General features: G+C 40.6%; 1 protein-coding gene across 2 annotated transcripts; it reads left to right on the top strand.

Annotated features, from left to right (window-relative positions):
- The first annotated feature begins 57 nt into the window (after window positions 1–57).
- On the top strand, window positions 58–9,877 carry amdhd2 (amidohydrolase domain containing 2). Of its 2 annotated transcripts, none has more exons than XM_051388624.1 (13): window positions 58–244; window positions 463–1,097; window positions 2,492–2,624; window positions 2,732–2,868; window positions 3,358–3,497; window positions 4,935–4,989; window positions 5,143–5,355; window positions 6,438–6,526; window positions 6,725–6,869; window positions 8,396–8,503; window positions 8,629–8,697; window positions 9,249–9,350; window positions 9,433–9,877. In XM_051388624.1, exons 3-13 carry the CDS (start codon window positions 2,542–2,544, stop codon window positions 9,510–9,512), a joined length of 1,221 nt encoding a protein of 406 aa, XP_051244584.1. In that variant the 5' UTR covers window positions 58–244; window positions 463–1,097; window positions 2,492–2,541; the 3' UTR covers window positions 9,513–9,877. The 2 variants fall into 2 exon arrangements, with proteins under 2 accessions (XP_051244584.1, XP_051244583.1); XM_051388623.1 differs by having other exon boundaries at window positions 463–1,396.
- Window positions 9,878–10,020: the final 143 nt, after the last annotated feature.

Here is a 10,020-nt window from a genome sequence, read left to right as displayed (position 1 = left end):
CAGCAAAGGGAAAAAGGAGCAGAAATTCATGTTAAGATCATCTACATGGCGGTGGATCTATCCTGTGGCACAGGAAACATCTTTATCCAAAGATATAGTTACTCTAGATGGTTTTACCTTGGCCTCCAGCACCATGGCAGGAATCTTTGTTCAGGGTTTGTCCTTTAACTCCCACATAAAGCAGAAAAACTAATCCATGCATTTGTTACTTCTAGGCTGGATTACTGCAACTCCTCATTATCAGGTTTCCCTCTCTCCTCTTCATGGCGGTGGATCTATCCTGTGGCACAGGAAACATCTTTATCCAAAGATATAGTTACTCTAGATGGTTTTACCTTGGCCTCCAGCACCATGGCAGGAATCTTTGATCAGGGTTTGTCCTTTAACTCCCACATAAAGCAGAAAAACTAATCCATGCATTTGTTACTTCTAGGCTGGATTACTGCAACTCCTCATTATCAGGTTGCCCCAATAAGTCCACTGACAGGAACTAGGAAAATAGATCATATTTCTCCTGTATTAGCTTCTCTGCAGTGGCTCTCTGTAAAATGAAAATCCTCCTCCTCATCCAACCCATCTTACCAAAACAGTAAGGCTGTTATTTAACGTGTTCTTTGTATAAACACAGGAGAGAAAACTATTTAGATCAGACTTTGAAAAATGGATCACCGGATTGATTTTAGTCACTTGCCTCTCAGGGCTTCCGTAGTTGGTCAGACGCTCTCATTATAGAGATAACTGTCAGACTATGTGAATACCTAACAACCTCTTAATGTAATTTAACAAAACTTTTCTTCCAAAATCATTAATAATCATCATTAAACAATCTAAAAATGTCACAGGAGAGTTTTTACATTTAACTGATGAAACTTAAATAGAAGGATTTTACTTACAGCTAATGCAGTATTATTATTATTATTATTATTATTATTATTATTTGTACATTGAGTAAAAGTACACATTATTTATTCAGTAAACTGCAGAGACAGTTATTTTCTGTTGTGATCAGCTGACCTGCAGCTCCGGCTCGTCACATGACATCCGTTTCCCCCTGTTTCTATCCGTCAGACTCAGCTGAACTGAACAACACCAGATAAGTAAACTAACACTGTAAAACAATAGTTTGGTTATTGTGTGTTTTTTTTGCCTGTTTTTTGGCAAAATAGGTGAAGGGAAATGCGGAATGTACCGTCGCCGAACTCGGTTCAAAATACGGTAGTTTGACGTTAGCCTCCCGCGCCTCGCTCCGGTGTTTTTGTGGAAGAAGAGCGACGTGGTGACGGTTGGACAAGTTTAAATCGGACAGGAATTGGGATTGTATTGCGCATTTAGTGTGCACCGAATTGACAACTGGATTGCACCGAGTCGCAGACATCATACATATTTCTCCCTTAAGGTATGTAGAAAAAGTCAGGAGCTAAGGAAGTCTTAAATGGGTTCTTTTCTGAATGGAGTCTGGCAGATTATACTTTTACTGGAGTAGGATTTTAAATTCAGGGTCTTTACTCATAGCTTCTGTATTAACTTTACATGAATGGTTTTGTACATTAAGTAAAATACCTGAACACTTCTTCCACCTCTGGCCTGTATACAGTGTTCATACAGTAAACTGCAGACAGAGTTATTTAGTGTATGCTTTCTCTCTTCAGGTGTGTAGAGAAGGTCAGAGCAAAGGAAGACTTAAATTGATTAATTTCTAGATGGAGTTTGGCATTGTGTGTTTTCAGGCAGAGCACAGAGTTTCCCCAAAGACAGCCAGGTAATAATAGTACACACCTGTGCACAGTTTGACAGTAATTTGCTTATTGCAACATAATATAAAGCCGCCATGAGATCATAAAGAAGATCAGAGGTCAAAGTCAGCGGCTGCACCTACAGTGATAAGATATCAGATATCATTTAATCCCGCTGCATACTCAGTGAGAGCAGTAAATAAAAACTAACTATGGCTTAATGCTTCTACAGTGAGATCAGACACTGAGGATGGACTTTACAGTGAAGGAGGAGACATCTTGTGTTGCTGGAAAACTTTAGAAATTAAACAAAATTAGCATATTTAATAGATTAGAAATTAGAAATAGATAAATAAATATCAAAAGAAAATAAACACAACAAATAACTAAATAAATTAAATTAGTGGGTGTTTACTTTTAAGGATTTTTATTTGGAAATTATACTTTTATGCTACCTACCCTCGTTTTTAAGCAGCTATAAGAACACTTTCATGTTGTGTTGATTCTGGTGCCCCATTTGGACAAAAGCGGTAGTGTTTCATTGATTTCAAGAGGAATCCAGAGGCAGCCATTAAAAATAACTATATAAAAAATAGCCTGAAAGAGACTGGTTGAACACCGCCTTCACTGAACCCCCAGTTAGAAACTCCTTGAAGTCCGTTTAAGTCACAGTTTGAATGCTCAATCTTCCAACACTCACCTGTGACGTTCCTGTGGAGCGTTTGATTTATTCTACTGTGTCTCCCGTTCATCTGAAGCCGAGCGGGAAGAGCGGACTGTCTCCACTCGTCTGCTGAGAGAGGAAAACATGCCGTCCAACAAATCAGTGTCTGATGCTCCCATCACCCAGTTCATCAACTGCAGGATACTGAGAGACCACCAGCTGCAGAGGTACCACGCACACACACACACACACACACACACACACACACACACACACACCTCACCTGCTCACACACACCTCACCTGTGTGTGTGTGTGTGTGTGTGTGTGTGCAGAGAGGACCTGTGGGTGCGTGATGGGAGGATTTTAGATCCGGAGAAGCTGTTCTTCGATGAGCAGGGTTACGCCGACAAGCGTGTGGACTGTGAAGGCAGCATCATCGCCCCCGGCTTCATAGACGTTCAGATCAATGGTACACACACACACACACACACACACACACACACACACACACACACACACACACACACACGTTGATCAGTACTTTATCTATAACTCTAATTTCAGTTCATCTGCTCCCTGAAAAAGTTCCCAAACAAAAGTTCCCAGTGCTCAGAGTGGAGCTTTCAAATGTCTCGTTTTGGTTCAATCAGCAGCTCAAATATCCATTAACTACCTAATCAGTTGATCATTTAGGTGACTTTTTAACAGAAAAATACTTAAAATTCATTAATTTCAAATAATTTCAGCCTCTAAAATCTGAATATTTTCCAAGAATCACACCATCAAAGTACTTCCGCTAAATTGTTATGTTTCATGTCGTTATTGTCAGTGTCTGACAGCATTATGGAAAGGATCCCTACAGAGATAGACCTTTAGTTTAACCACAAACAGCCGTAATATCACTATCACTCTCCACCAGACTCCAGAGACAGAAAGCTAGTGTTTCCTCTCCCTGCAGGAGGGTACGGCATCGACTTCTCTCAGGCCTCCGAGGACGTCGTCGCTGGAATTTCTTTTGTGGCGAAGAAGATCCTGGAACACGGAGTGACGTCCTTCTGTCCCACTCTGGTCACCTCTCCCCCGGCCGTCTACCACAAGGTACCACCGACACTGGAGCCTCGTGATCCTGAGGAAAGATAATGGATGGATATTTCATATTCAACAATAACAGTAACAGCAGAGAACAGCTGATAAACAATGAACACAAACAAAGATTTGGATGAATTTTGAGCAGATTAATTCCTCTGAATATTAATCAGAGATGAGTTTTCCTGATATTTTTATACAATTCTCTGTCTGTGTTAATGTATTTTGTTATTTATTTAACAATCACACAGACTTTCTGCTCCCTGCTCTTTGTTGTTTTAACTGCATACTTTTCTAATGCAGGAAGAATTTCAGAGTTTAAATCTTAAATAATAATCTAAACTTTAAACAACCTTGCGACTCCCCCTCGACCCCCAGGTTGGGAACCACTGGTTTAGAGTATGAATATGATGTTTTTTATATAAACACAACAGCAGGAGACCATGAACTAAACTGTATGAACCTTTTATTTCAATACATAAGAATTAACCAAATATTGGTATAAAATAGGATTCTTATGACTAAATAAAGTACTCGTTATTCAACCAGGTTAAATCAGCAGCTGCACAGAGTAACAAATAACACTGAATAATCATAATGAAGTTCAAAATATTAACATTCAAACAATTCTTGATCTCAATAATGTCAGAATTAAGTCAGTTAAACAGTTACTGAGTGAAACCCCCACGTGAGGAATTTAACTGGCTGCAAATCAGCTCCCTTTAAAAAAAATCATATTTCTGTGAGATGCTGAGTCAAAGGAAGCTTTATAAACTTTGTGAAACATTATCTATAACATTCTTCACTACTTGTCCCCTCTTGTGAATTCGGCCAACGTAATAAGTTATTTATTTATTTGTATAAAAAAATATTGTGTCAGTTTGTCCCGCTGTGTTGCAGTTTGGCTACTCTGTCAGATGAGTCGCACACAGTTATTTCTCACTGTATATCATATCATTTCCACCTGTATTGCTTTCATTGTTTTTGAACAACGCTTCTAGACAAATTATCAGTTTTTAGAGTCGTTTAACTAGTCGGTCCATTACTCTCATGTGTCTCCAGAGTTATTGTAGTTTTGTATTTTCCTTTATGTTTTCATTTTTGTTTTCAGTCTAGTTTAGTTTTGGTTTGTTTCCAGAGTGTCTTTTCTCATTTTAGTTTAGTTTTTATTTGTCTCAGTGTTAGTTTTAGTTTAGTTTTTTATAATGTGGGGGTTGTTTGTTAAGAGCAAGTTCAGAACAGGTCAAGTTGGAGACGTGAGATTGATTTTTGACTGAGGCAGGTGTAGGAAGAGTTGCAGTAGTCTAGATGGGATAAAATCAAAGCATGAATAACCTTGACTCACTGACTGTTTGTCCAGTCCAGTTACAGACCTTCCACGTGTGCTTTTGAGAGTATTTTTGACAAAATTATTGACTTTTAAAATGTATTTTTTGGATTGCGTTCCAGGTTCTGCCTCAGGTCAAAGTTCACAATGGAGGAGCTCATGGAGCTGGAGTTCTTGGTAAGGTTTCTTTCAGTGGAGGTCGCTCTGTTTGGGTATTTTGACGTGGGTTTGTATGAGGTACTAACACACACACACACAATACCTGTTAGCAGATACATTCAAAACAAAAAAATATACAAATGTGATTATTTGCTGTTTCTCTCTCTGCAGGTTTTCATCTGGAGGGTCCGTTCATCAGCCTGGAGAAGAAAGGAGCTCACCCGGAGCAGTTCCTCCGAACCTTCCGGTCTGGAGGCATCGAGGACGTGATGGAGGCCTACGGCAGCCTGGACAACGTCGCCATGGTGACGCTGGCTCCGGAGCTGGCCAGCAGCCAATCGGTGGTGAGGGAGCTCTCCAAGAGAGGCATCACCGTGTCCTTAGGTGAGCATCGTTTACTCGCTCTATGGTGATGAGTCTGATTGTTTTGCAACTAAAATTTAAAGGACCTACAGTGCATCAGTGCATATTCACAGCGCTTCACTTTTCTACATTTTGTTATGTTACAGCCTTATTCCAAAATGCGTTAAATTAATGTTTTCCCTTCTAAATTCTACACATAATATCCCATAAAGTTTTGCAAATCAATAAAAAATAAAAAATGAAATCTGAAATCTATTGTACATAAGTATTGACAGCCTTTGTCACGATACTCAAAATTGAGCTGAGGTGCATCCTGTTTCCACTGATCATCCTCTAAATGTTTCTACAACTTGATTGGGGTCCACCTGTGGTAAGTTCAGTTGATTGGACATGATTTGGAAAGGCACACACCTGTTTATATAAGGTCCCACAGTTGACAGTGCATGTCAGAGCACAAACCAAGTCTAAGGAATTGTCTGTAGACCTCTGAGACAGGATTGTATTGAGGCACAGATCTGGTGAAGGGTACGGAAAAATGTCTGCAGCGTTGAAGGACCCAATGAGCACAGTGTGGAAATGGAAGAAGTTTGGAACCACCAGGACTCTTCCTAGAGCCGCCCGGCCAAACTGGGCGATTGGGGAACAAGGGCCTTAGTCATGGAGGTGACCAAGATCCTGATGGTCACTCTGACGGAGCTCCAGCGTTGCTCTGTGGAGAGAGGAGAACCTTCCAGAAGGACAACCATCTCTGCAGCACAACACCAATCAGGCCTGTATGGTAGAGTGGACAGACAGAAGACACTCCTCAGTAAAAGGCACGACAGCCCGCCTGGAGTTTGCCAAAAGGCACCTGAAGGACTGTCAGTGAAGCGCTGTGAATTCTTTCCGGATGCACTGTATATGTAAAACCGTTAACATCACTATTGGCCGTTGAATGAACCTCAGTCAGCATCCTGTTGCATCGGCCAACAGTGACAAACACTCGACTGAACGCTGTAAAATAACTGACAATCATATTTAGAATAACGTTACAGCCAGATCAGCCGTGGGAGTGTGGATTAAGCTAACTGAACACTCTGTTTGTTACCGTTTCCCTCCTGTAGGTCACTCTGTGGCCAACCTGGCCCAAGCTGAGGAGGCTGTTAAGCACGGAGCCTCCTTCATCACTCACCTCTTCAACGCCATGCTGCCTGTGAGTCCCTCCTCATCCTTCCACTGCAGGCTCTTAACATCTGTAAACGTGTCCAGTGGTACAATGTCTGGAAGCTGCTGCATCACATTTTTGGGGCCGCTCTCTTCTATATCCATATCCAGGCTCTTTGTAGCTCTTGTTAAATCATAATCGTTATTTATAGCATCTTCTTCTGTCCTCTCCTGTGTCGTGATCCAGTTCCACCATCGGGACCCTGGTATTGTGGGTCTGCTGACCAGTGATCAGGTTCCTGCAGGCAGGACGGTCTACTATGGCATGATAGCAGACGGGATCCACACCAACCCCGCAGCCCTGCGTATCGCTCACAGAGCTCACCCTTCAGGTCAGTGAAGGTGCTTTTTCTATCATTAGTAGTTATTATTATTATTATTGATTGACGAGTGAATGTCAGGATATTATTGGTTGAAATTAGTTCATGCTGACGTAAGCACGCGTCACATTTTGTTTTAAAGGAAGACAAAATTATTGGATTTTGATACAAAAATACAAAGAAATTGAGTTTTTCTGCACACATGGTTAAATAGGGGAACAGTACAACTGATGATGTGAGCTTAAAGGGTTAAAAGGATATTTTTAATTTCACTGGGACTTTAAGAAACAAACAGTATGTGACCAACGCGTTATTATTGAAAAGCAGCAGGTAAAGCTTTTTAAAAGTGTGTAAAAGAAATGAATCAGCTTGATGAAGCTTAGTAACACTACCTTGTGTTTTTAGGAATATGCTTATTATTTCTGTAATGTTTACATGGAAGCAGGTTTATTGAGGTATTTCCTGTAAATTGTTAAAAATGTACATCAGTTTTGTTTCCCTTTAGGCTGCCATTGTAGCACCCAAAAATGTTAATTGTTTCAGTAAGTGGGCTGTGTTGAATTAATTACCCACTACGGACACATCATTAGCTGCAGTGGCTGCATTGTCTGTTGCGTGTACAGTTGGTGTTCCCAGCTGAAGACGAGCACTTCTTACAGGCCGCTACACCCAATGAGCCGTTCTCAGAGACTGTAACAGCTGCTATTTTCTTTGTTTAGGCTTTTGGGCTTTTCTCAGGGTGTTTAGGGAGGCCGTAAAAATAGAACAGGATGTCTATCACCATCTCTCTCCCCCCCCACTGTAATACACAGTGAAGCAGAATGTAAAACACTCTGTAAGTCCAGTTTCTCACCGTCGTCTTACATTTAACACGCTGTTGGAAAGATTAAAGTGATTTTGTTCAACTTCCAAATCACCTGAAACCCGTTAGAGATAATTACAATCATCCGTATATTAGTTTAGGAGGTTTTTTTGATTGTTGTGACGTCTCTGTGTCGGTCCACCATCCAGATGGATTTGTTCAGACATTTATGTTCCCTGGAGGATGAATATTGATCATTTTGGTGATACTTTACTGATGAAGAAGAATAATCCTTAAAAATTTATATTTAATTAAAGCTGACTCTACTTTTGAAATCAATCGCACATGAACACCTAAAATACCAGTCCATGATGTTGCATTTGCAACAATTAACACAAATTCAACCAATCTTTGTGAATTCTGCACAACCGTGTGCTTTTACAGTCACTAGAAGCACATTCACGCTGCATGGAAGTGCTACCTGTGTTGTAACGTTAGCTAATTAAGCTAGCAGCTCAGAGAGGGTTACTCTCCGGTGTCTGTGGCTAACAGCTACGTAGCGGCTAACGCTAACGTTGGTTTTATAGCAGCAGGAGTTGGCTGTTGATGAAAGCTGCCTCCAGATCAGCTAATAGTGAAATTCAATTGCAGTAGCTCGTTTAAACCAGTAGGGGGCGTTCCCGGTGTATTTTTATAGTAAAATATGTAGAATAGATGCTACTCTTTGTTCTTTCAGGTCTGGTGTTGGTGACCGATGCGATCACAGCGATGGGTCTTCCTCCGGGTCGTCACACTCTGGGTCAGCAGGTGATCGAGATCCAGGGTCTCAACGCTTACGTAGCAGGTCTCAAGTTTATTTTAACTTTATAAATACATTATCTATTAGCAATGAAACCAGTTAATCTAGATCTTTAAATGCGTTGCCCTGTCTAACTGAGTTTTAATTGATTAATCTCCACTGTCTTTAAGGCACTACGACCCTCTGCGGCAGCATAGCCACACTGGATATGTGTATACGGCACTTTAAACAGGCTTCAGGTGAGATTCTTGACCAACACTTTATATAAAGATGGTGGGTCTTCTAACAGCCGGCCATCCACGGTAAAACCGGTTAAGAGTTTTAGTAAAATTAGGATGAAGCTGGCAGAGAATGACTGTAGATAGCCTCGCCCTCCAAAGTTAAAGTCCTCTGCGATGAATGTTAGGTAGTTACTTCACACAGGGAGAAAACCTGGTTTATCTGGACAACTAAAAGCTAATAATAAAATAATATCCATGCAATAATTGTATTTAATATATTGTATTCTTTGTGAACAATAACATCACCATAGCAACATATTTTCATATCTTTGCTGTCAAAAATAGACTACTTTCAATCACAGTTTGAGAGGTATGGTAATCTGGATCTCGATATTAAAGATGGGGTTTGGAGAAGCCGTCTTTCTTCCAAAACATGTTTAAAATCCCAGAATCCTGCAGGTTCTTTAACAGGAAGCGGTAACAGATTTTGGCGAAAATTATCAGGATCTCGCTTCCACAACAGCGCCGCCACTTATTCTCGATGTCCTTTTTAATGTGTTTGTAAACAGGCTGCAGTGTGGAGGAAGCTCTGGAAGCTGCCTCGCTGCATCCAGCTCAGCTCCTGGGTATCAGCCACAAGAAGGGAAACCTGGACTACGGCTCAGACGCAGGTCAGGGTTTACTCAGAATCATCACTCCTGCAGCGCACACACACAGCTAACATTAATTATATTAATTATGTGTCTGCCGCAGACCTTGTGTTGCTCGATGACGGCCTCAACGTCAGCGCCACGTATATCTCTGGAGACGAGGTTTGGCGCAGAGGACCATAGAAGAAGAAATCAGACAGCTGGGACCTGCGGTGCCTTCAGGGGACGCTGTTCATCACAGAATCACGAATCTGGTGAATGTTTTAATTCATCAGAACAGTGTTAACAGCCAGTGCTTTGATTCCTCTTTAAAAATCAGTATTTTTTTAAATTACATCAAGTATCAGCAATCTGAGTCTCTTATTGACTCTTATCTGAGTGTTGGATTTGAGGTTTATTCTGGGTGTCTTGATGTTTCATAGATGACATATTAATGGATTTATGAATGATTACTGTAAACAGGTTGTTATTAGGCTGCGTTCAGATGCTTTACAGTTTACTGTAATCACATTTATATTGATGTTTTGCTATTAAACTGGATAAATCAACTTTCAGAGACATGATTGTTTCTCTTCTGAGCAATAACATTTACTCTTGTTGTATTATCTGTTTCGGTGGCTTTGTGTCTACGCTGTCTGTGCTGTATGTATTTAAAGTATCAAACCAGTGTTTTTATTACAGTTTAAATGTA

The sequence above is a fragment of the Dicentrarchus labrax genome, unplaced genomic scaffold (genome assembly GCF_905237075.1).
Source record: "Dicentrarchus labrax unplaced genomic scaffold, dlabrax2021, whole genome shotgun sequence".
Classification (NCBI taxonomy): domain Eukaryota; kingdom Metazoa; phylum Chordata; class Actinopteri; family Moronidae; genus Dicentrarchus; species Dicentrarchus labrax.
Note: the sequence above shows the minus strand (reverse complement) of the source record. Positions and strands in the feature narration are given on the sequence as shown.